General features: G+C 41.5%; 1 protein-coding gene across 7 annotated transcripts in view; it reads right to left on the reverse strand.

The window, feature by feature from the left end:
* Positions 1–495: 495 nt before the first annotated feature.
* Positions 496–27,344, reverse strand: part of Wt1 (WT1 transcription factor) — a 47,694-nt gene continuing 20,845 nt past the window's right edge. For 5 of the 7 annotated variants that reach the window (XM_048359515.1, XM_048359517.1, XM_048359520.1 and 2 more), the window contains 5 exons: positions 9,575–9,671; positions 6,457–6,607; positions 4,318–4,407; positions 3,349–3,441; positions 496–1,103 (listed from right to left, as the gene is read on the reverse strand). In XM_048359515.1, the coding sequence (XP_048215472.1) occupies positions 982–1,103; positions 3,349–3,441; positions 4,318–4,407; positions 6,457–6,607; positions 9,575–9,671 (553 nt within the window). In that variant the 3' untranslated portion in view covers positions 496–981. The remainder of the gene's footprint in view (positions 1,104–3,348; positions 3,442–4,317; positions 4,408–6,456; positions 6,608–9,574; positions 9,672–27,344) is intronic. The other 2 variants (XM_048359516.1, XM_048359522.1) reach the window with 1 other exon arrangement.

The raw sequence follows: 27,344 nt of genomic DNA on the forward strand, positions 1-27,344 counted from the left end.
AGCCACATAGCCAGTGTGGTCTGTATACTCTGAAGACACCCAAGTGATGAAAATAATCTCCACATCTCCTGTGAAAGAAGACAAACACATCTCTGAAAATGTGCCTTGGGGTTGGAGGCGTGGCTCAGTTGGTAGAGCATTAGCCAATTTGCAAAAGCATCAGGTACCAAGTTCAAGTCCTGGTCTCAGACCAAAAACAAAGAAAAAAAGATGCACCTAGTTACAAGTCAAAAAAAAAAATCAAACCCACAAAATCTCAGATCTTCAAACACAGTTTCTTAGAGAGCATTGTGTTAATATTAACATTGAATGAACAAAACAGTAATTCTTCTATATTTCTACACAGAGGTACTGGTTAGTTCCAATTCCTTGTTCAGTGATTTGAAATGCTTGACTTCTGAGTTTTGAAAGTCACTTGGTGGAACTGACAGCTGCCTTCCAGGTTAGCAGCCCACCTGAAGGTTGGACAAGACTCGCCCCCTCAGTGCCTCGCTCTCCGGTTTATTTCTTGCCAGAGCTGTTAGTAAATGGCAACCATGACAAAGTTTACATTAGCAGACACACATGCACATCTTCTACCTATAAATATCCCGTGATGGCAAATGGTACCATCACTTCATTTCTAGTAAAAATTAGTATAAAGGGAAAGAGGAAGATAAGAGGACCTTATTAACAGTGTTTTGTTTTTTCTTACAGTTGAAAATCCAAACCAAAGGGCCATGGACTTTTAATTAACCAGACACTTGTCAACTACTTTTCCAGGCCAGTGAGTCAATGACAAGTTGGCAGATCAGAGACCAACTCCTCTAGGCAAACCTGGTAGAATCCAGCGGTACCAGTGGTGTCTTGTCTTGGATGTTGGATGAAGGTCAACAGCCATGTTCTTCTTCAGGGAGTGAGGAGGAATTTCAAAAACCAGATTTGAAAGTAGTTCACACACGGTCCTGCCTGGGACACCAAACTGTCCCCAAGTTGCGCCCTTCAAAGTGCCAGCTGGAGTTTGGTCATGTTTCTCTGGTGCATGTTGTGATGACGGACTAATTCATCTGACCGGGCAAACTTTTTCTGACAACTGGGCCACCGACAGCTGAAGGGCTTCTCACCTGTTGACACAATTGCTGGTTAGAGACATTGGTAATGGAATGACTGGGCCCAAGTTTAACTAGCGAAAGCCCTTGTTAAGTCATCACCAGGCTCTCACCTCAGGCTCCTATAGTCTTTCCCCTAAGCTAACCAGCTGAATCATATCAAGGGCAGCCTGGGATGACAGCACCTTTGTGGGGAGAGGGGTTCTAATAATAGGACTATTATAAGAATTATAAAACATTAAATCAGAAGACTTGAGGAATTGGGAGAGAAGGAATACAATGATTCATGGAGCTGTGTGGGGAACATAATGAAGGGAGAAAATATGTGTTTCAATTCCACTGTTAGAATGTTTGGGAACTGTGAACATGTTCCTTAGTGTTGTCTAAGCGGGGGATGGAACTTCAGTGGGTTGCGAGGGCTTCTGGATCATTGTCCTGGCTATTCCTAATCAACCCCTGTCCAGCAGTAGAGCTGTAACTAGCTTTACTAGTTCTATGGAGATATTTTCAAATAACTCACAGATATCAGTTTACATGATATTGCCATAAAGTGTTCCTCTGTGAATCATCTATTACATGAAAAATTCTACTTGAGGTGTGATTCTGCTAAGAAGAAGAAGAAGGAGGAGGAGAAGGAGAAGAAGAAATAATAATAATAATCCAGGCTGCTCCATTTAAAGAGCCCTCATTCTCATTAGGGATAATAACTAGCTATTATCTGATGCCTAGTCTATGCCAAGTCTTGTGCTGTGCTGGATATCACATATATAAAAGTATATGTTGCCTCATGCATTCCTTACAATAGCTCAAAAGAGAAGAGGCCATCTCCATTCTACAGATAAGATTGGATGTCTGGTGAGGACCAAGGTAGGACTCAAGTTCAAGCTTGTCTAATTCTAAACTCCATCCTCCTCTTGGGCTATCCTGAGGAAAACACCCCAGGAGCCAAGCCAGGGGATCTTCCCAGGACACTGCTGGTCCCATTTGACTTTCTCTGACAACTGTCAGGACATACACTGAGAAATATTCAGGAAGGTGTGGCATCCTGGGGCCAGACTTGGGGCTGGTCAAATATAGCATTAAACAGTCTGCTAGTGACCCAGGTCACCTAGGACATAAACAGGGAGTGAGTTGTATGGGAACAACACTTTCCCAATACCTTGTGAGCTAAGGACTAAGGCAAAGAAGTGGTGACAAGGAGGAGAGCAAGACACCCACCTGCCAATGCTTGAACATGGGTGCCTTGTCTCTGACGTTAATTGGGCATGGACCTGGGGGTGCCCAAGAGCTTATAATTTCACATTTCTCTTCACCTCCTGGTCACTGTCCCTCTATTCTACTTTACCTGACCCCTGCTCCCCACTCCCACCACCCCTTTATCTCAATGGTCCTCTTTCTTCTCCTTCTTTCATGGCACTCAACTTGGCTGATGGTGATTCTGTCCTTTTTCTTTCTCCCTGCACTGCTACGTGAAGTCATGCTTTCTCCAAAAAATAAAATAATGGGGTACAGTGTGCCACTCAGAACCTTGGTGACTTCGTGACTGGCCTCAGACTCCATATCTGTAAAATGAGGATAAAGTATGCCTACACTACTTTCCTTAAAAAGATGTCAAAAGGCAATAATGAAATAACCTAAGCAATGACTCTGCTTCCAAAAGCAGTCAATACTCAACAAAGATGGTGCAAATTTCATTATGAATGACACCAGCCTTGTAGAGAATAAGCAGCCAATGGACCTGTGAAAATCTTGTTCCATTGTGTATAGTGGTACAAAGGAAATACTGCCTGTATGTGTGTTAGTCTGGCAGAAACAAAGACTGTTCCTTAGGCATTAACTTTTGGAATCCACTCTCTAAACACGGCTGTAAAATAGGGTTTCTCAGGAAAGTAAATGCTTGGCTTGCTAGAATTTCTGTGTTTTTTTCTGTTAAGGTTAATTATCATATCACATGAAGTGATAAAAATGTGAGATGACAATTTGGGGATAGTAGGGACCCAGCTTATCTTTAAAATTTCATTCTGGAAATTTCCTTCATATCTCTCTCCTGCTCAGTACTCCCCTCCACCCTGCTTTGCAAAATGTTACCATTTATCATTTGAAGATAATCATGCACTGTTCTTGCTCTCACACGAGTCTACACATTAGAACTGGTAACACCATTTTCTTCTAGTCTCTCTCATCACAAACAACTTTAATCAATAGTAGTTATTTTTTTTAAAAAATAATGAAAAATAAATGTGAAGAAAAGTTTACGCACTTGTTTTACCTGTATGAGTCCTGGTGTGGGTCTTCAGGTGGTCGGACCGGGAGAACTTTCGCTGACAAGTTTTACACTGGAATGGTTTCACACCTAAATGGACAGAGAAGGTCTAGCCTCGGCCCTAACAACGTGGGCACAGCGAGGCCCACCAGGCTGGCTCTGCAGTAGCTGGAAGACCTTTGGCATTTCCAGCCACACCTGTAGTGTCTACCTGATCCTCAGAGATCCCCAGTGCCCCAGGCGCAACAGGAACTGCCAGACTCTGCATGGTGACCTCAAGAACTTGCTTCTGTCTTTAGAAACAACCTTTTCTTAGTGCTTTTCTCTTCTTGTCTTTTTGTCAGTCATGGTGCTTGAACTCTGAGTCTGAGCCCTGACCATGAATTCTTCAGCTCAAGGCTAGTACTCTACCACTTGAGCCACAGCACCACTTTTGGTTTTCTGATGGTTAATTGGAGATAAGAGTCTCACAAACTTCAAACTTCCCAGCCCAAGCTGGCTTTGAACCGTGATCCTCATATCTCTGCCTCCTTTGTAGCTAGGATTACAGGCGTGAGCCATCAGCACCCGGCAAACAGCCATTTCTTAATCAGAAATATCCAACTTTTTTTAACCAGTGTGTCAGCTGTGACAGAGACTAAAAACAGTGAATCAAACTCTACAAACCCAATTCTGTTCTCTACTGCCCTGGGTTCCTAACTTATGTTTGGTGTTATCACCAACCTCTACAGTGGGAATCTCTTTTGTTCATAGGAGAAATGTGGGCTGTCTCCTAACTTCCTATTTCTTTTTCATTTCTTTTATGAAGAAATAAAAGTCTCCAGATAAGGAGAGACAAATAAACTAGAAATACTAACTAGATGATATACTCTCTCATCCATATTCAATAAGGAAGAGAATTTTTTGAAAAATCAGCCCTAACCTAAGGGCATGAGACTGCCAGCAATGAGAAGTGAACCTACAAACCTGTATGTCTCCTTTGGTGTCTTTTGAGCTGGTCTGAACGAGAAAACCTTCGCTCACAGTCCTTGAAGTCACACTGGTAGGGTTTCTCACCTTAGGGAAGACACATATTCTATTTGAGTACAATCCTAGAAATGCAAGCTCAGTAATGCTAACTACTGGGGTTAAAGGGATTCCAAAATGCTTCCAGTACTTCCAGGCAGCTTGTGAGGAGAGCACTGTGGACTTTCTGGGCGAGAAAAAGCCCAGCTGTACACACACACACGGATGCTAGGTAAGGATGGGCCCTAACCAGCTCTGCCACTTACAACACCTTGTAAAGTGGTTTCCACATTGTAAAAGGGGGTCAGCAATCTGACAGCTTCAAAGAATTTACACACAGATTAAATTAGACCACCCATGTACAGGGCTCAGGCTGATGCCTAGCAGAGGTTTAAAAAAAGAATGAGCAGTGAGTCGTTGGACAAATCTAAACCAAAGCAGCTTTAAGTCCTAGACTGAGTTCTAGGCAGAATTCCAGAATGGATGCGCCTTGAGGCAGGACCCATGAACAAGTGTTCTGTGTTTTATGGTCCAAAGATTCAGTGTTCTGTGTTATTGACATCATGTTCTTGAATCAAGCATAAATGACTCCACAGTTGTGAGATGCTTCAGTTAAACCAATAAATTAAATTTTTCCAAGAGCAGCCAGTAATGGGAATTGCTCAATCCCTTCCTCTAGTGGATAGCCCCACCCCTGTCCTCCACAGAGTAAGTTCAGCCAAACATCGTGAACTTAATGCACTGAGCAACTGCGGGCCCTCTCTCCTCACATACTGGGAATATTCTGAATATTCTGGGATGGAGTGCAAGCCACCCAGGGGTCCATAGGTCTTTCCATTGCTGGGTAGCCCTACTGACCTTCCTTGCCTCCGATCTCTGATGTCTCCCTGGTTCTTCTGTGCTCTTGCTATAGATGACCTCAACATTCTTGAAGCCCTCCTTGTACTTTGCACACACTCAACATCCTCCATCCCAAGCCCACATACCTACCCTCACAATTTCTACTTCCTCTTCAGTACCTGCTTGAAAATCTCATGATCAAGTTTAAACTTCTTCCTTCATCAAAGGATTGATCCCACAGCAACTAAGGTAATAAGCCATGGTCTCAGTCTGCCTTCTAGAGTCTTTTCTTAGCTTTGGATTTATACCCATCCCAGTGCCTTCTATCTCCTCTCCACAGCTCAGAAGAGACAATTCTCCCTCTTAAATCCTATTTCTCTTTCCTGATGTTGATCTTCTGCTCATTCTTTCCTTCCTCTGCCTGATCTCACTAGTCTTTGATGAGTAGTCCAAGCCCTTCTTGCTCCCAGAAACATTTTCTGAAGCCCCAAGCCCAAACTCATTCACTCTCAAGTCCTACTCCAGGCTCTCATTTAGTACATGATCTTACACTAACATTTTTCTCCCTCCCCCCTTTTTGTGGACTGTACACTCTTTGAGAAAGGGGCCATGCCATAACCTGGGGTTAAAAGGCAGAAGTTGAGTCTAGCTTCCACTGTATACTACCCTCTTGATAACTAACTGAAATAGTACATTTGGGTAGCCCAGCAATAGAAAGGATTGGATATGCTATTCTGTCCTATCATTATAAATGCAAAAGGAAATACTGCATTCTTTAAGGAGGGGCTATACCTGGGCTAAATACCACTCTGTGTACCTTTGTCTCCTATAAGGAGAAGTTTCCTTGCCTCTGGATCTGAGGGTGTTGGCTACCTTGTTTTCAGCCTTTAATCAGTCATCTAACTCTCACTGAGTTCTAAGTGCCTCTTTCCTAGGAAACGTTTCCACAGCCATATTGCCTTCACACATTCACATTCCTATTTCCAGGCAGAATTTTTATCATTTTCCTTACAACCTAAGGAAGATATGTAAAACTAGAATGTGCCACCAGTGTTCTCACTTTAGCCTCAGTCTGTGGTCTACTGTGTATAAACTCAAGTTTCTGCCAGCATTGCATTCTCCATGTGCAATGATCTAGCCAAGTCCAGTGCAGCTTACTTTCTTTTCCAGCTTCCCAGCATGCAAGTCAGCAATAATAATAACAGTAGTCACAGTGTGAAGCTGTCCTCTTTCTCAAGTCTAAACACTGGATACACTTACCAGTGTGCTTCCGGCTGTGCATCTGTAGATGGGACAGCTTAAAATATCTCTTGTTGCAGCCCGGATAAGCACACATGAAGGGGCGTTTCTCACTGGTCTCAGATGCCGACCGGACAAGAGTTGGGGCTACTCCAGGCACACGCCGTACATCCTGAGCATGTAAGAGGCACAGAGATTTTAAGCCACATGTGAACATACATGTCAGTCCCAAGTGAAAGTGACACTGTAAGGGAATACACTTCTGTGATACTTCTGGAAACTGATCAGGACAGTGCAGAGGGGAGATCTAAAACTACTCTCATCCACACCCCAGATGCCTGTGGCAGACATCATTAATGGATAACACATCAAGATATATTGTGATACAGAGTTCTAATGTCATCACTACTGATCTGATGGAACGGAGAACTGAAATGCAACTTATATAGGGTCTCTAACATTGATGCTGGTGCTTGAAAAAGCTCCCAATCCATCTGTGTCTCTGCATCTGCACTTGAGGCAGCAGGTTCTAGAGTCTAGAGTCCCAGATTAGATCTACTCTTTCCCAGCTGGAGACATGATCACATGACCTGGAGTCCAATCTGCAAATGAGAAGGCAAAGTCTTTTTAGAGGAGAAACTGAGCTCCACAATGAGCCTCAAATGGATGCAGTCTTATGTAAATAAATAATGACAAAGAAGGAACCCTTGGATTTGATGTCTTTGTTTGTGAAGGGGAGCTGAACCCCCCAGAGTCAGCATGTATATCCAGTACAGCCTTTTAAAAATGACCCATTGGGAACACTGGACTCTCTAAGCCTTCTGAGTAGTTTTGTGTTTTTTCCAAGGCATAGTTTGATACCCTTGGCCTAGTAGGAGAGAAAAGCTCTCCTTCATGCCCATAGGTTCAGAAAGTCATGCACGGCTGGGATGGTAGGTACCCTGAGGGGCCACAGAGTCTTCCTGTTAGTTTCAGATGGGCTCATCCATATTTGTGTCAAGACAACACTTCAGAGCTTAAGCAATCCCTGCCTCATATGTCCTCCACTCTACCCATGCTAATATTTTCTGCGATTTTACATTGCCTTACACCAAGAAGGAACTTTTAATTTTTGCAGAAAGTGCTATGGTATAATGACATACAAAATGGTGTCAATAGGTCAGTGTTCCAGGAAAAATAAAATAGCAAGCCAACAGTTTGACTGGTGAACTCTAGAAGAAATCATCAGATAGTGAAACACAAATCCAGACCTTATTACAGACGATGACAGAGGGTCTGACAAGTGAAGCCTGGTGGTAAGGAAGGCAAGAAAATCCTTTCACAATTCTTTTCATTATCCAAGATGCCTTGCACGTGGGAATAGGACACTAAAAAAAATGAGTTCTTGGGGCTGGGAATATGGCCTAGTGGCAAGAGTGCTCGCCTCAGATACATGAAGCCCTGGGTTCGATTCCTCAGCCCCACATATATAGAAAATGGCCAGAAGGGGCGCTGTGGCTCAAGTGGCAGAGTGCTAGCCTTGAGCAAAAAGAAGCCAGAGACAGTACTCAGGCCCTGAGTCCAGGGCCCAGGACTGAGTTTTTGATGTCAGTCAGAGTCTGGGCAAAATGGTGGATGTTGATGGAATCAGAACACTGACACCTTTGTGGATCTGCATCATCTCTCTGTGTTTCTCACACCTGTGATATTATTTCTTCCCAAGGGAATATACTTCCATGACACTTCTGCAAACCAATCAGGACAGTTCAGAGCTACTTGTCCACATTGGGGCGTGGCCCACAAACAACTTATTTCTAGGCCACTCTATTCTGATGATTGTACCACAGCTATTACTCTTCCTGTAGCCACTGAACCAAAAAATGTGAATCCCTGGTAATCATGGGCAGTCCCAAAAAGGCTCTTTGGAAATGGTCTCCTACCATTTGTACTGAATTCTCTGAAATTTTCACCTTTTCTACTTTATTTTCTTACTCTCCCTGGGACATCTCCCTCCTACAAGCTGCTCACAGTCCTCTGTCTCCCCAAAAAGCAGCATTAGGTAGTCATAAAATACGGGGGTTCTGAAGTCAGGCAAAACCTGTATTTTAGGTCAGTCTCGGCTCCACTACTAGCTATAGTGACTTGGGACAAATCATTCATCTTCTGTAGGCTTCAGTTTTCTCATCTGTAAAGTGAAAATGATAACGGTACCCACCTCAAAGTACACTAAGGATTAAATGAAAGGAGGGAAGGACAGCCATGTGTAAACATATAGGAATCTTAAGTGCACAGGGCTAAGTGTAAAAAGTCAATCTAGAAACAAAGCTACATGTAATATGAAACAATTACATGACATTCTGAGTAAAGATCTATTGGGAGAAGGAACAGAAAGGATTTTTATGAACAGGTAGAGTAATGAATGTTTTTGAGGTGATAAGTCTGTTTCAGATGATACCATAATGAGATACATGACATGAGGCATTTATAAAAAAAAAAAAACATGGAACTATAAAATGCAAAGAGTGAACCCTCATATAAACCATGGTGTGTAGTTACCAGTAATGTATCCACATTGGCTCATTCATTATACAGTGTCTTATACCAATACAAGATGTTACTAATGGGGGACTGTGAGGGTGGAAGGGGAAAGGGGTGACTATGAGAACTCTCTGTTCTTTCTGTGAAATTTTTATGTAAACCTAAAACTCAGATAAAGTCCATTTCTGGGAGTCCATGTATAAAACAACACATGGGAAATGTCCAGCCATAGGTGTACTTCTGTGATTACTCTTATCAACATTTGGCAAGACCACTGACAGATGACCTTTGAGCAGTTTATGATGCAGACCAAATCTGAGAAATCAAAGGTCTCCATCATTAATACAAGCCCACTTGGGCTCAAGTACAAGAGATTTCACAGCCCACCCTGGAGAATTGAAGCAGCAAAGGAGGCAAGAACGGGTAAACATCTTGGCCCTGGGCAGGCAGGAGATGGAATCTCTGGGCAAGGAGCACCTTACCAGCCCCAGTGGAACAAACTGGATCACTGAGTACAAAACCTTGCCCAGGCCAGATGGTCCACTAAGCCAGGAGCTGCAGGGTATTTGCTGAGGGAAAGAGGCGGTGAAGGCAGCTTCCAGTCTGATCTTCTAATACTCACCTGAATGCCGCGGAACACGCCGTGGGTGTGTATTCTGTACTGAGCCCCACAGAGGATAGGTGTGGTGTGGCTCTCACTCTCGTACCCTGTACCATGGCTGCAAACACAGAAATGGGAAGCTAAGGCTCAGGTTAGCTCATGAACCCGCCTTTTAGAAATGCAAACTGTCAAGAGGACATAACTCTTTTAAAGTTAAGCGGGTGAGGACAGTGGGTCTTTGCTTCCCTCCAGGAGGCTGGTCTGCCCAACACTTCTATCCTCACCATGAAGCCTTCCCTCCCCCTTGGATTCCTGCAGGCTCTTTGTGTGGATCTGGGTCTCCCTCAGACATGCTGAGAAAAGCCCCAGTGGCAGATTTCATCCACAGCAAGTTGTTTACCGTCTGCATGGCGGACTGACAGCCATGGATATCTCAGGAATGAGCAGAATGCCTGGAGCTGAGTATGAAATGCACTGGATTGTTGTCAGCACCTCATGACTCACATGTTACCAGATAGCACCAAGAAAGTGATGAAACTTACAAGAAGAGATGTCACGTCTTCAGAAGCAGGGAGGGGGCTACAGAGCGGCAGCCTTGCTCCACTTAACCTACAGATCAGCTTTTCCAATCAACTTAACTCTTTGGAGCCAACCTATGGCATTAGCAGGCACCAAGTTGGTGTTCGGGTTAACTTGGGACCAACTAGTAAGACCTGAGGGATGGAGAGTATTGAAAGAATAACTTGGAAAAAGAGGTTGATATGCTCTACAAACACTCTTTCCTTCAGGTACAATTCTTTCTGGTATCTGTCCTGCAGTGATTCTATTCCCAAATGAAGCAGAACCAGAACAATGAGCTATGATGGCAGCACATGAGAATTACGCTGAGAACCAACATGGGAATGGTGATGAAATTGCTTTATGAAACATCTCTGTAAAATGGTGCAGCTGCTTTGGAAAATGTCTGGCCATCTTTCCAAGAAAAAAAAATCTAAAGTTACCACATGACCCAGAAATCCTGGATCTATTTCCAAGAGGAATAAAAACAGATGTCTACATGAAAATATATATCCATTGGTCACTAGCAGTATTATTTAGTTACAAAAGCCCCACACTAGAATCAACTCAAATTTTGAGAAACTAGTGGAAGTATAAACAAAATAAAATATATTCATACAATGGAATAGTATTTGGCAATAAAAAGGAATAAAATGTTGGCACATGCCGCCAATAGGTACAAACCTTGAAAACATTTTGCTTAACATTTGTCCTTAAATAAGAAAAATCAATAGAAAGTCAAGTAGTGATTGGTTGCCAACCCAAACTCCCCCCACCAGAGCTGAGGGAGTTGGGGAGATATAGAAAGTCGAAATATCCTAAAATCGAAAGAATAATCATACAAGTCTGGGAATATATGAAAGCCTAGAGCAATCACTGTTCATTCTAAATGGGTGGGCTGTATGGCCTTCAGATCAATAAAATGGCTTTTAAAGGTATGCATAAACTGTTTTAAAGCCTCCAGGTAAAATTTACTGGTTGTTGGGATTAAGAACCACCATTCTCTGGCTGTTACTGCAGCAGTTCCAGAGTTGAGGGGCAGGAGGCAGATGACCTGGCAGAGCTATCTGACAGTATGGGGATGGCCGGGGGCCGCCTGGACTCACTTACTCAAGGGAGAAAATTCCTAGAAGGAAAGACTGAGCATCTGCCAGGACAACTGCAATGTCCATGAGCCTGGGGGCCACCACAGCTGTGGGGTGTCAAATGTAGTCCAAGCATGTTAGAAAGAGCTGTCTGCCTACATTGCATAACTGGGGGCTAAGTGGCAAAACTGGGGGCTAAGTGGCAATTCTGTTCTCTCAGCTGGCAATACCTTGTCTTTCTTTGCCATTTCAGTTGATTGTTCTCATTATCTTGGGCAAGAAGAAGGATGGCACAGAGAACTAAAATCAGGGTCCAACATGCTGAAATTGGGAAGAAATACCAAACCTAGACAGTATTTACCTTTCTCACACCATCTTTAGAATACGCTCATGGAGAAAGCAAGGCCCTGCTCCCTTCCTGACTGTCATATTCACAGATAGTGGGGAGACAGCACAGGATGCTGTCCATAGCTTGTACAGAAGCAGAAAGGAGGCAGGGCCAGAATGGAGCTGTCAGGACATGGCCTCAAAGGCGACGAGAAGCTGCGAGAAAAGAGCTCTAGTTCCTGTATGTGATTCACATTGTCTCTAGGGTTAAGGGTTGTAACATTAGTGGACATCAGAATTTATTTCCAAATTTTGACATGAAATGGGAAGAACTAGGAATCTGTCTTGACAATTGACCTCTGGGTATTAGCTGGGTTCCTGGAAGGTATGTGAAAAATGTGTTTTCCTCAAGATAACTTGTCCAGTGACATCAAGTGTTATGTTACTCAGAACAATGGCAGCGAGATGCAAGCCACCCAACAAAAGAAGCAACCATGAACAATATTGTAACTGCCAACCATGCTTCTCTATTCTTCTTTCTGTGAATAAGAAAAACACCTGGCTTCTGCCTATCAGGTCTTGTATCTCCAAAAGACAAACACCAATTCAAGTCCACCTGGCAATTAGCCAGCTTCCCAATGTGGTCTTCCTAGAACACCACACAAAACCCACAGACATTTAATTAGCAACAACTCTTTCTAAACAAGCAAAGAAATACAAGGTGGTGGTAGTCTTGGACCAACAGACTAACAGAGGTAGAAAGAGCCCTAGGAAAGTCATGCCTTCTATCTCCATTCAAATCAGTAATCTCTTCCAGTTCAGCCTAACAGTTGCACAACATGATTGGTAAATAGTTTCTAAGGTGGCTTATTCTATTTGGGGAGAGTTTTGATTATAGGAAAGGCCATCCCAAACCAAATTGAATTCTACCTCTTTATATTTGCCTTCTAGACTAACTACTAAGTGATTCCCACTATGTTAAAGCTATCACTGTGCATCTTTTCTGCATGGTGATAACTTTGGCCTTCTCAATGCTCTGCATCTTTTACTTTAATAACTAAAGTAGATACCTACCTCATTAGTGTTTCCAAGATGGCCTGCAACTACCTCTTCTTCCACATTACAACTCTTCAGGTAACTGAAGATAACAGGCCAGGCTACAGAGCTGTATTCTCTCAACTATGATGATGTGAAGTGGAGTCTTCATTCTTTTACTATCCCAATTGTCCTCTTCTAGGTTCTGTTCACTTTATTAAGTCCTTCTTAAAGAGACAAAAGTGCCCTTCTATATAAGCTTTAAGAATCAAGACAGAGTCAGGGCCAGTGCTCACACCTATAATCCTAGCTACTCAGGAGGCTGCAATCTGAGGATTATGATTGGAAGCCAGCCTGGTTAGGAAAGTTTGTAATACTCAGATCTTCAATTTACCACCAAAAAGCCAGAGCTTTTGAACTGTGGCTCAAGTGTTAGAGCACCAACCTTGAGCAAAAGGAGCTCAGGGACAGTGCCCAGGCCCTGAGTTCAAGCCCCAGGACAGCACAAAAAAAAAAATTTAAGACAGAGCTGGGTGCCAGTGGCTCACACCTCTAATCCTAGATACTCACAAAACTGAGGTCGGAGGGTTTGAAGCCAACCCAGGCAGGAAAGTCCCATGAGACTCATTTCCAATAATCATCAAAGGGCCAGCAGTGTAGCTGTGGCTCAAGTGATAGAAGGCCTGCCTTGAGCAAAAAGGCTCAGGTACAATTGCCCAGGCCCTGAGTTCAAGCCCCAAGACAGGCACAAAAAATAATCAAGACAGGAATATAAATGCTTAAAACTGGTGACTTCATGCCTCACTGAAGGGATTACATTTCAACTCTTTCCAAATCAACATATACTAGCCAAGTACAGTGGTCATTAACACATCGAAGAGCAAGTAACTTTATTGTACTCAGGTCATGGTGATCTTCCTCAGTCACATCAAACCTCCAATTCCCACCTTCATCCCATCCCTAGCATCACCTAAATAGACACCTATAATCCTGAGTGTGAAGTCATGATTGTTTCAAAGGGAAATTCAAGACTATTCTTCAGATTTCATCCTAATTCTTTGCGAGTCATTCCCAAATCCAGCAATCTTTTTTTGACTCTGGATTTTACTTACAATACATTGGTTTTTGGGCTGGGGATATGGCCTAGTGGCAAGAGAGCTTGCCTCGTATACATGAGGCCCTGGGTTCGATTCCCCAGCACCACATATACAGAAAACGGCCAGAAGTGGTACTGTGGCTCAAGTGGCAAAGTGCTAGCCTTGAGCAAAAGGAAGCCAGAGACAGTGCTCAGGCCCTGAGTCCAATGCCCAGGACTGGCAAAAAAAAAAAAAAAGAAAAGAAACACAATACATTGGTTTTCCATCTCTATCTCATGTCATCTTGGCTTAAAAAGCACCTCTTCTGAGTTTTTATAAGAGGAAACCATCTTCCATGCAGTTGATGTGGCCTAGTACGTATACAGTATGCATAAAAGATATTTCCATGGAGTGATAGGATTCTAGAAAGTCTCTCTTCGGGAGGAAATTCAGTCACTTGGACGGAGTTCACCACTAGGGCAGAAGTCACCATCAAGAGTTAATCGTGAAGGCTCAGGAAGATGATGACTCTTGTTGAGAATTACACAGTCAAATGAAGCCATGCTTTACTAAGACAGATCCTTAACAATATCTGGCAATGAACCAAGCAGGGGTGAGGTAGAACTCCCCGAGGTCTGGAGCCACAGGACTTCCAAGCAATGCTGAAGAATCACCAGCCTAGTGGGACACTTGTGGAACCAGGATGCACATTCCAGATAAAATTATCACAAAGCCCCACATAGATGCAGGATAAAAAATTAAAATAAAATAAAAAATCAACAACAGAGTAACTCAGAGAGTGAGGGTGTTATCATTCATGAAGCAGATACTTAAAAGCAGGCTCTAAAACAGAAGGCGAACCCTGTCGGCCCAACTAACTGAAAGGACCAAACCTTTCTTGGGGGCACAGATGCATGCAATAGCTTCATTACTTCCCAATCCAGGTAATGAGAAGGAACACTAATGAAAAGCTAGCCCTATGGCATAGTACATGAGCCAAGCCTGGGTAAGTCTGAATTTTCTTAGGATAAGAAGTTTTTGCTTTATTAATTTTTTGTGTTTTGTTACCAGTTTAAAACATTAAGATACTTAACTGAACTGAACAACAGGAAAATGAGATTTGATGACTCCTTGACCAAGATGACCAGGGAAGGCCCAAGGATTTACAGTGAGGTGTAACAGGACAGTCGGGCACAGTTTGAAAGGAAGTTGGTGGGCCTGGTACAGGCAGATGAGGCTATAGGAAAGGTGGTTCAGAGTAGTGTGACTATTTCCCTCATCATGCCAGAGGGCTGAAGCCACTTACTAGGTTAACAAAGATGTTCCAGACAATGCCTCTGGTTTTGTTGTTCAACTAGGTGCAAATCATCTGTTTAAGTATTTAGCCCACTAATTCCCTATCATATCCACAGACAATAAAAAATAACTAATTTATAATACCAATTTGCAATTTGATTTACCTTCTACTCTACAAATTGGAATTCAACCACAAAATTGACATGGCTATATATCATGTATATGGCTACCTCCTACCCAACTTTGGCTCTCACTGACCTAGTTTCTTCCCTGCATACACCCAAAGATCTGGCTGAATAACTCTCCTAAGTCATGCTACTCACACTGCTCTGTGGTTTCCAGAATCTTTTTGGCTTATTCTCATTTGAAAACCTAGACATTTATCTACCACCAACGCCACCCCACACCTGGTGTGCAAGACCAGGACTCTTAACTCCGTATTCAACACTTTCACTTATTGGCTAGCACTCTACCAACTGAACCATGCCTCCAACCCTTAATATCTGTCTCATCTCTTCTTCACCATCTTTCTGTCCATTAATTTCCAAGTTTTTGGCCAAGTGGACAAATTTTATGACAGAACATAAATTTGATTTCTTTTAGTTTGAAACAAAATCACAAGTGCAAATATCCCAACAGAGTTCAAATCAATTAGAGAAATAAATGGAGAAATCCCAGAAGAATCAAATGTCTCTGAATTGACTGAGGTAGTCACCCTTCCCCTATGCTCAACAGAAACAGTCTTGATTCAGTCCTACCAGCCAACAACTATCACTACTAACCCAGTGCTGTCACACAAAGAAAAACTGGAAATCTAGACTTTTCTAAGATCTTAATTTTACACTCTTGCAAATGACTGAAATTCTAAAACACCTGCTTTCAAAGCATAGTGGTGAAGGTACAATATAAACTGGAAAACTCTATCTTGATTCTGCTGTATTTTACTATAAGGAAACAAAATGGAGGTGGAGACACACATGATTCTTTGAAAACTAGGAATTAGAATCTTGTAAATCATGAAACCTTGGAACGATGCTATCCTTATACAACAGAAGAGAACAAGTGCAGTTAGAGAAAAATCTAGAAGCTTTCATCTACAGGGATAAGTGGCTTGTTTCTTGTTTCACTGAACTACTTATACAAAGTATTGAGTTTACAGAGAGAAGATCCTTTTTGCTATTATAACAAGATTGTCTGTCTCCTATGACTAATGGTATTAATTATACAAATTCATTCTCTTACAATCTTGGAGATCATAACAGCAAAATGAGCCTCATCAGGCTGAAGGCAAGGTGTGAGCAGGGCAGCCCTCTTGCAATGACTCTCAAGGTAATTTTTTTTCCTTGCCTTTTGTAATAATGTCTAGAACATGCTTGCTTTGCAATGTCCCTTCTTCCCATCACTCCCATCTCTTGCTTCCTCCAACAACTCTTCCGCAGTAGAACCTCCCTCTTACTTAGGTAATTCAATCCAGCCATATAATTCACCCACATAATCCCATCTCAAGATCTTTAATTGAAACATATCTGCAGAATACCTTTTGTCTCATAATGAAACACTCTCCGTTTCCAGAATTTTAATCTGCATAGCTCTGGGGTTGTTACCCAGTCATCCCAAGGGAACGAGATCTGTCCAGTTCCTTGAAATGGATTTGAGAAAACCAAATGAGTCTCGATCCTTTAATCTCCGGATTTGTCTGAGAACACATAGACTGTGATTCTGAAGATTTGGATTCCAGACCCACTGCCACCATTCCTTTCCTCCGTGAGTCTCTAATCCCTCTGCATCTAGAAGCCAGCATTTGTAAAGTGATATTAACAACTTGTGCTACAGATTTGTTTGAAGATCAGAGAGTTGATTTATCAGAGGAGCATAAGTCAAAACCATCCAATAGCTTCATCGTTATAAAATATTCAAGAGCAATGGGTAACCAAGAACCATAAAAATTATTTACCTTCTATTCCCTATGTGTTTGGGGGTTGAGATCACTAAATTGTATACAACTGGAGAAGTTGTTCAAGGAGAACGTGTCAGACAAATGATTTAGCCTCCCTGGCCTCCCCTTTGTGTACCAGGCTGCTGGGCAATTGATAGGTAAGTCAGGGGAGTTTGGGCAAATGCTTGTTATGGTAGGTACCAGGTCAATGATGCCCATTTTGCAGCAAAAATACAATGAAGTAGAGGCAGAGGCTGGGTTACTTGCCCAAAGTCAGACGAAGGTTTCAGATCAAGTCAGCACTTCCCTTCATCCTTCAGAATGAGCTGGACAGCAGTGATTAGGTAACCCCACTCTAAAGGTTTGATTCTATCATCACGACATCTGAATGGCTCCCAGATCTTTCCTCCAGAGCATGAATGAACTTAGGCATCAATGTCATGGGGGAATGGGCAGAACAGCAAATTCAAAACCATCCTTTTCTGCTACTGTTGTAAGGACCAGGATTTATTTTTGTCTAAGAAAAGTATAAGGATAACTGATGGAAACAGCCTATGTGTGACACAGAAGTCCAAATTGTGCCTAATTTTTACAAAAACCCAGGCTTTTACCTAACTGGAAAAATAGAGCAAGCAGACACATCGGCAGAGCAGGCACCTCCTGACTTCATTTCTAGCAGCATCCCAAACTAGCTTTTTCTAAGAACTTTAGCATATGTAAACATGTATCCTGAGAAAGTTGGCTTTCCTAGACAGTTTTACAACACATCTACACATGTCCTTAAGAGTTTGCAGGAAATAAAAACTGTCCCTTGAAGAACACAAATTATGAGCTTTCTTTCTGTTAAAAACATGTTCTTTGAGGCTGGGCTTAGAAAAAAAAAGCTTGAAGAGTAGCTTCTTCAGAAATGATTAATTTTGATATTCCACAGGCACAAGAAGATTAATAAAAAGGAATTGAGGTTTTACAGATGACGAAAACCAGAGCTTCCCTGAAATCCCTTATCAACAGAAGTTTTTTTTAAATTTCTTTGAAGAAGAAAGATAGAATGTAAAAGAAAAGAGACAGACTGGGGTTTTTGAAGGCAATTAGCATTTAATATGAATATTCAAAAGGAGAAACTTGAGCCTGTGATTTCTCTCTCCCACCTCTAGTTATTGGCCAGGTGGGTCCCTCGCCCATCCTTACCTCTGCACAGTTGATCAGACTGCAGAAAACTAATGGGAAATCTCAAGCTACGCGGAATCTACCACAGGCCCTCTTCTCTATCTTTGATACTCTTATGTGTGAGATGCATTAAGTGCCTGGTTCTTTTCGATGTTTGACAACCAACTTTTCTTTAAGCATTGAAGCCCACCAGCTCCTTATCTAGTGTGTACCACATAAAAGCTGAAACACAAGAAGTCAGGCTGAACTTAGCATTGCTCATCAATTATTCTTACCTAAAACAAAACAAAAAAAGAACCTACATATAAACCAACCCTCTAGATGTAACTATCGGATAACAGGAAATACAGAGACAGAGGCCCCAAGTTAGGAGAGTGTACAAGGAAGCAATCTCCAGATCTATAGTCTACCAAACAATTGATCTATCCCCAAAAAATCCACAGAGACAAAAAAAAGTGGGGGAGCTGGGAACTGTGGCAGTATCAAAGGGACCCAAGAGATGATAGCTAACAAAATACAAGAAAAATCTAACAAAACAACAAACCTTTTCAAGACTGTTCATCATGCACAAATGTGAACTAGAGATCCTTGGATGGAAGTAACTAGTTTGAAGGACCTGGTGTCAAAAGACCCAAAGACCTCTCCTGAGACTACCCGGTGCTTACTACACAGTGCTTCGCTTTAAAGCCTTTCTGAATAAACTTCCAACCTCCCTGTAGCTAGGGTTAACTTCAGAATTCATATCCACTTCTGTTTCTAAGGTCTTCCAGGGAAAATGAAGAGATACAAGAAGGCTCTAATTCAGAGCTGGTAGCAACCTGGTACAAGCACTTGTAGGTCCACACAAACGTCCTTTTACTCTGCCTGGTAAATGAGGGGCAATAATCTTGTCAAATTCATAGTTCTGCACAGAAATCATCAACAATACCACTTCTAAATACTATGTGGTGTGTGTGTGTGTGTGTGTGTGTGTGTGTGTGTGTGTGTGTGTGTGTGTGCCTGCCTGTCCTGGGGCTTGAACTCAGGCCCTGGGTATGGTCCCTGAGATGTTTTTACCCAAGGCTCAGGCTCTCCCACTTAAGCCACAGTTCCACTTTTAGCTTTTTGATGGTTAATTGAAGAAAAGAGTCTCAAACTCTGGTGCCTGGGCTGGCTTCAAACTGGGATACTCAGATCCCAGCTTACTACTGTGCCTTTTGATAAGCAATCTTCCCATCTACCTCAGAAAGCAGACCCACTCCATCATGGCGTCCTCCATTTCTGTCCTATCTATGCATCATATTCTATGGTGTCCAGCTCCACATAACACCTGGAAGAGAAGAGTGTTCACCCCTCCCCTCTCCCTCAGTGAATTTTCACCATGGAATATCTCTCGTCTTGCCCACATACATACATCCCACCAGACTTGGTTACCAGGGTCTTCCATTCCTTGCAGGGAGCTTCCTAGTTTAATCCCAGTCTCAGTCTCCAGGGAAGAGTAGATGGTACCAACCAGACCACTACATTCTCCAGCCATACTACCCAACGGGGCCAAGCAAACATCTTCCCTGGGTCTTTTCCTGGAAAAGAACCAGTAAGGAGACATTCTTCCTGTGAAGGGATAGGCTGTTTTGCCACCACAGATGCCTGAGAATGTATCCAGGACAGAGAACAAAGACAAGGACAATGAGACAGTATTCTAACCATACTGGGTTTGAAAAATACAATACCATAACCTACACTCTACCTTAGACCTACATCCATTCTCACTGGGATTTTACTACGTTATAGAAAAGGCCCTATATAACAACGGCTACTCTAATAGTAATCAGAAGGCTATAACCTATTACATTAAATCCTATTAGATTTGTTTTTCAAAGATATATCAGAACATGGTAACTGGGTAAGTTCTGATCCCTTCAAATGATTACCTTTTGGAGAATACGCCTTTATTCCAACCATACTATTAACCAAAACTTTGGTTATATTCTTCTTTTCAAACATTTCTTTATAGTCAGCCCAGGTGTGGAGGTACTTGCCTGTAATCTGAGCTGTTGGGAGGTGGAGATGGGAAGAATGGAGGTTAGAGGCTAGCCTAGGCAAAACGTTATGCAGAGAGACTATATCTGGGCACATAAACAAGGCATGGTGATTCACACCAGTAATCCCACCTACATAAAAGATACAGGTAGGAGAATCATAGTCTGAGGCTAGTCTCAAGCAAAAATTTAAGGCTCGATCCAAAAAGTATGTGGATACTGTATATGTTCTTGATACATTGTGTATTGTATATATGTCTACCTGACCTAGGGAAGGGAAAGAAAAACAGGGTGTAAGATATCACAAGAAATGTACACACTGCCCTACTATGTAACTGTACCCTTTTTGCACAACACCTTGTCAAAAAAATTTGTGTTCAATTAATAAATTAATTAAATAAAAAAAGAATTAGATGGATGGTACCAAAAAATAAATTAATAATACTTTAGTTAGTTACTTTATTATCATGGCAAAATATACTTTAGTAATGAACACTAAATCATATAGAAAAATATATGAAATATATGTATATTTTAGCTTTTGTATATAAAATATATATTGTAATATGTATGTAATATATATACTAAGGCAAATTAAATAATATTTATATCATTTAGTAATAGATTTTGCCTCAGTAAACATCTTAATAGTTGAGGATGTTTTTGTTTCTCTGTGTGAAGGAATAACTATGATTAAACACATTAATAAATAACCTCTAATACTTTTTCCATCCCCTGAATTATATAACCCTATGAATAATCCAAAAGATAACCATGATTAAAAAAAAGTAATGAAAGCAAATAGACTGGCTTACATGGTAGAGCACCTGCCTAGCAATTGTGAGACTCTGAGTTCAAACACTAACTAGCACTATCAAGAAGGAGGGAAGGAGGGAGGGAGGGAGGGAGGAAAGAGAGGAGAAGGAAGGAGGGAAAGGAAGAAAGTGGGGAGAGGAGGGAAAGGAGGAGGAGGAGGAGGAGGAAGAAAAGGGAAGGGCAAGAGGAAGAATAAAAGTTTCTTAACAAAGTTTATCCATCTCTTTTTGCCATGCAGCCCAGTCTTCAGCCACAATTTAATAAGGGACACAAACTGAGTGGTTAATAACCGGCAACTCCCTTGTATAAATCAACTCCTATGAACCATCAAGCTTTCCTCACTGCCAGCAGTGGTACACAAACCTCACCCAGCTGACCTTTGTCCTCTTATTTCACACTCAAAGTAGAACTGAGAGACATTCTTTCATCCAGTTTCCTACAAGAGTTTGGAGGGAACACAGTTAAAAAAACAAAACAAACAAACAACAACCACTGATGTTTACTGCTGCTAATGCTCCAAAGAACAATTTTACAGACTCACAGATCACATCATCAGACCGTAAAACACACTGTTACATTGTCAGAATCCCAGTTTTAATTTAACTCACTATGTTCTATATTCTCAAGGCTTGACTCTGTGCTCAGAGATTGCTGCTGACTCAGCCTGAGAACAATCAATGTTCCAACAAACCATGTCCCAAACCCATATAACAGATGAATCCAGATGAACTCTGCATTTCATCCCTGAAAGATGGGGCTGGGCCTCCACGGATGTGTTTTTGGAGCCTTTCACCCAACCTGCTCCCCTAAAACCCCAGGATCAGCACAGGGTCTCAAGACTCAGCTCTCTCCCATCAGTCCAGCTGGACAGATGGAGGGATCTAAGTAGACCCATCACTTCTACAGGCCGCACCCTCTAAAAGGACCTTGAATACACAAATATGCTGGAGGAGTAGCTCAGGGGTAGTATAAAAAATATTTTTGATGAATTAAGTAATTAAATGCAATTTCAGTGCCAATACCAGGATTTGAACTTAATCTCTTGTTTGGCTAGTGCCTGCGATCTAAGCCATGCTCCCAGGCCAGCTTTTTTAGTTAATTTGAGTCTAGTCTCACAGATGTAATTGCTCAGACTGATTTCAAACCAAGATCCTTTAGATCTCAGCCTCCTGAGTAGTTAAGATTACAGGCATGAGCCACCAGTGCCTGGCTAATTTTTGTTTTTGTTTTTGTTTTTGTTTTTGTTTTTGTTTTAAATACCAGAAATAAGCAAATAAATTTAGAAAGAAAAATCTGGAATGGGAAAATCTTAAGCCATGACATAAAAGTTAAGAACATGAAACTAAACATAATTCCTACTATAAATTAAAAAAAAAAAAACTTCTGACAGGAACAAAAAAAGCTACTGACAGAGCTAAGACACAAACCAGAGATGGTAGTTATGGTACAGATGGCAAGAGAAAGAGCTCTTATAAACAAAGAATGTTTACAAACCATTATTATTACTAGGTAAACTAGCCTCACTAAAGCCACTTGCCTAAAGAGCCTTTTCCCTTTCATCTTGCATTATTCCAACAATTCTTCCCCTCCCACGATCTTCCTGTTTGTGATTATCTGAATCAGCAAGCAAACATGGAAATATTTTAAATATAAATAAAAGCAAATAAGTGTTTTTAAAAATCCCCAGATCTCTTCCCAGCAGAATCGCACTTCCTTTCTCCCTTTACAGCAGAACTCCATGAAGAAGTCATTTTTATATGATGTTTCTAGTTATTCTCCTCCAAAGATCCTCTCTTTCTCCAGTGGTGGGGTTTGAACCCAGGGTCTCATGTAGGCTAGGTTAGCACGCTACCACTGAGCTACACCCCTGGTGATGAGGATAATAGTCTCCATTATTTCTTGTCAGTGTTTGTCAGTCCTTTTTCCCTTCCCTCTAATCCATCCAGAGGTAACTGTGGATAATAGATAAATGTTTCCAGTATTTTGTTGTCTCTACAAATACAATACACAATGAAACAATTTTGTTTTCATTATCTCTGGGTGGTGAGATGACAAATTACTTTTCTTCATTTCTTTATAATCTTTTGGTACTGTCTGAACTAAAAAAAAAATGATAAGCCTGTGTTACTTTTCTGATCAAAGGAGAAAAATAGTTGTTTTCATTTTAGATAAAGCAGCCATCTTAGCCTCACAGAACACTCCATTTGTAGTTTTGTTTTAAAAATAAAGAGTTGGAAATAAAGTTAGAATAAATAAACTTGTTCAGTTTTAGTAGAAAAACACCTACTACAATATGTAGTAGCTCCTCTCCTTATTTCTGAGAAATATTTGGGTAACTTTTCATTAGTTCAGATTCTAAATCAATATTTTTCTAGCTAGAGGTTATGATCTTTCCTTGAGCAGATGATAGGGAGGGGGATAAATAGCGAGCAGAGAGTCTCAGAAGGGCCAGGATAAAACTGCAGACCTGAGAAGTACAAAATACTCTTTGGGTCACAAAGGCATCCTCTGCTGGCCTAACTTACCCTCTGCTCCTCTAGAATACATATGTGTATGCTCATCTCCCATTAACCAATCAGAATCCTCCTTAACCCCACTTCATCTCTCTGTGCTGAGATACCATGATCTCAGTTCTAAGTCAGCCCCTTTACCACCACCTTCTCTTCTTGTTTTTCCTGGGAGTCCCCGCTACACACACACACACACACACACACACACACACACACACACACACACACACACACACACACACACACACCTGAACAAACCTATCCTTTACCCTCACATTTATGAGATGAACTTATTTCCTGCTTTAAAGACAAAATGGTTAGAAACATAGAAACAACGTACCTACAGACCCCCAAAGTATTATTTTAACTAGGTATTGTTAAGAACATTTTTTAAAAATCAACCCTGATAAGGCTTAAAACTTAGAATTTACCAGGAGCCAGTGGCTCATGCCTGTAATCCTAGCAATGCAGGAGGGTGAGATGTGAGAATCACAGTTCAAAGCCAGCCAAAGCAGATGAAAGTTCTCAAGACTCTTATCTCCAATTAGCCAGCAAAAAGCTGGAAGTGGAAGTGTGGCTCAAGAGAGTGCCAGCTAGGAGTGAAAAAGTCCAGCAAGAGGACAAAGCTCTTAGTTTAAGCCCCCATGCTGGCACCATAAATAAATAAATAAGAACTCTTCAATGCTCTATAGGTATGCACTTATGATGATCTAGTCAATTTTTATTAAAAAAAAAGGAAATTAACACAGAAAAATGTCTAAGAATGTGTGCAACCCAATATTATGTCATTTCGTCTGAACTAATAGGGGACTACTCCTTTCCTTTCCTGTAGAGTTGTATGTTGAAACGTCCTATAATTTATATAATATAGTTACATCATTTAACACTTAAACACATTAGCGTGGTGTAGTGGCTTGTACTAGGTACTCAGGAATCAGAGGTACGAGGACTCAAGTTCATGGCCAGCCAGGACAGTTGGAGGAAGGACCCGCATTTCAAAATCAAAATACAAAACACAAAGGCTGGGAGCATAGCTCAAATAGAGAAGTGCTGAAGCCCTAGATTTAGTCCCCAGAATATTAGAAATTAATTACATTATTAAACACATCCAAACAGAAAATGCCAGCGGTGGTGGGAGTTGAGGAAAGAAAATCAACGGAACATAAATACTTGAAGGAAAGAAATTTATGGATTAGTTCTCTCTAAGTGAGAGGGACAAGGAGAATGGCACTGTCCAGTGCCTCCAACTCCTTCCATCAAACCCAGGAGTTCATTTTTCCTCCTGCTAGTCTAGCTATCAAGCTCTAGCCAACAATTGTATTAGGGAATGTGGCTCAATGGTAAAGTGCTTGCATCTTTGCTGGAAGCCCTGAGTTCAATCCCAGTGCTAAAAAAATAAAATCAACAGTATGACTTGTGAGAAACATAAGGGCCAGAAAAGTTATACCATGCTTGGCAAAGGGAAAAAGTTGATTGCAATAGACACTTCCTGTGTTGTTGGGGTGTATTTCCTGTTAGCCACATCTACTTCAAGTCTCTCAAAATGCTCTGAAGTGTACTGAAGTGTCCCTCCCAGGCTTAGTCTCATTTTGGGGTCTTTGTAACAGCTAGGGAATGGGAGGAAGCATTTCTCCTGTGTCTTCTTATAACTCACCTATCCCTTTTGTTGACATGACCTTTGAACACTTTTTTAAATCACTCTCATTCCATACCCACTATTTCACTACATCACCTTGTATTGTTTCCTTCAAAGTATTCCCCACAAGTGATCTCATCTGTAATTTTATTTTCTCTTCTCTGTTTATTACATGTGGTATCACAGTAACATGGTTATCTTAGGTGCTGCTGTCTCAGAGTATGGATGAGTTTCAGGGACTAGGAAGCACTCAGTAAATACTTTGCTGAGTGATTGAATTGTAGATCAATATGATATATCTGATTACAGTGTTTCAAAAGGAAAACTTCCCAGGTAATGAATCTAAGTGTATGTTCAATTTCAGATGACTCATTTTTAACCAAATCCACTTTTATGATCTTTACTTTAGAGCATTCTTTTGGAAGTGAACATAATTCTATAAGTGTTCTCTGCATACATGTATCAGTGTCAATTAAAAACACATCCTTTTTTTTCAAAAGGAAAGGAAAAAGAATCATTTCAATGCCAGGTGCCAATATCTCAGGCCTGTAATCCTATCTACTCAGGAGAGGACTGTCAAAATCAGCCTGGACTGGAAAGTCCATAAGACTCTTATCTCCAATAACCACCACAAAGTTGGAAGTGGGGCTGTGGCTCAATGTGGTAGAGCACTAGCCTTGAGAAAGAATGTCCAAGGACAATGCCCAGGCTCTAAGTTCAAGCCCCACACAATGCACCCATCCCACCCCCACTCCCAAAAAGAAGTTTCAACATCATAAATGTAGCAGTCTGGATGAAGGAAATGAACATATTTCTGCTGGGACATTAAAGGAGAAGATACACATGAATGTTCTATTCACAGAATGGCTTATGCTTTAAGAACTGCCCCTTTCCACCTTTGCTTTGCATCTCAAGCTCAGGAGCCACTTGAAATTCAGGCTATCTGTTCTCAAGAAGTAAATCTCTTGGACAGGTACCTTATGTTCATGAGAGAAAACGGGAAGGTGTTGGGCTGCATGCTGGCGCTCCCAGCCAGAACCTCCCACTATCTCTTTTGGCACAGGTTGTGGAGGATGAGACTATGTCTAGAGGGGATTTTCTCCAGATCTGACAGATTTGGCCCTACCAAAACACACAGCTTTGCTTCACCATCCATCACTCATTGTGAGGTTCCTCAGTGTTCCTTGTGAGCATGCACAGGTCAAATACTGTGTGTTCTCCACAGTCTGTGAACTTCTTGGACAAGCACTGGGACATTCATTTTGCTCAGCACGCCTTTCACATTTCCATTGTGTTCAATTTCCCACTCCCCCTACTCTGGTCTCCAGAGAGTAACTTCCTCCTTGTTTTAATAACTTGGACCACAGTCAAGGTTGATGTGTTTCTCCATCTTGCAGGATATTTTCTTCAGAAGAGACAAAACAGAGGCCAACAGGGTAGCCGAGCCTTGTCAGCAGCCTTAGGAAGTCAGCAACCATTAAGAATAAACCCAGAAAATGTTTTCAAACCAATACAAAGCAGACAACACAAGACATCATAGAAGTATTTATAATGGTGGGCTAAGGGTTAGATTCTCCAGTAATTTTTTTTTCTCCTAGGGACCTACTCTAAAAGAAATGAGTTTTATTTGTTTATAGGAGAGGAAAAGAAAGGGAAAAAGATAAAGTACTTTCAGCTTTCAGACTTAAATAGAAATCTATTGAAATATAAGATTCTCCATTTGAGGTCCTAATAGTAGCTGGCCGAAGCAGACAGGCAGGGATTAAACAATGAATAACAAGCACTGTAATCCTAAACCACACCTATAATCCTAACTACTCCAAAGGCTGGGGCATCTGAGGAACTTCGTCCAAAGTCTGCCAGTGCAAAAGAAGGCTATGGGCTATCATCTCTAATCAAGTACATTCCTCCCACCAAGAAAAAAAAAGCCAAAAATGGAGTTGTGCCTCAAGTGGTAGAGCAAAAACCTCAAGGGTAGCTCCCAGGTCCTGAGTTCAAAAAATAATAAATAAAGAATAACAGGCCAGGTACCAATGACTCACTCCTGTAATCCTAGCTACTTAAGAGTCAGAGATCTGAGGATTAGGGTTTAAAGGTAGCTCAGGCTGGAAAGTACTTGAGACTCTTATCTCCAGTTAACCACCAAAAAGTCAGAAGTAGAACTGTGGGGTAGAATGCTAGCCCTGAGCAAAAAGCTCAGGAACAGTGTCTAAGTTCAAGCTCCAGGACTTGTACACAAACAAGGAAGAAAGAAAGAAAGAAAGAGAGAGAGAGAGAGAGAGAGGAAGGAAGGAAGGAAGGAAGGAAGGAAGGAAGGAAGGAAGGAAGGAA

Source organism: Perognathus longimembris, chromosome 13 (genome assembly GCF_023159225.1).
Source record: "Perognathus longimembris pacificus isolate PPM17 chromosome 13, ASM2315922v1, whole genome shotgun sequence".
NCBI lineage: Eukaryota > Metazoa > Chordata > Mammalia > Rodentia > Heteromyidae > Perognathus > Perognathus longimembris.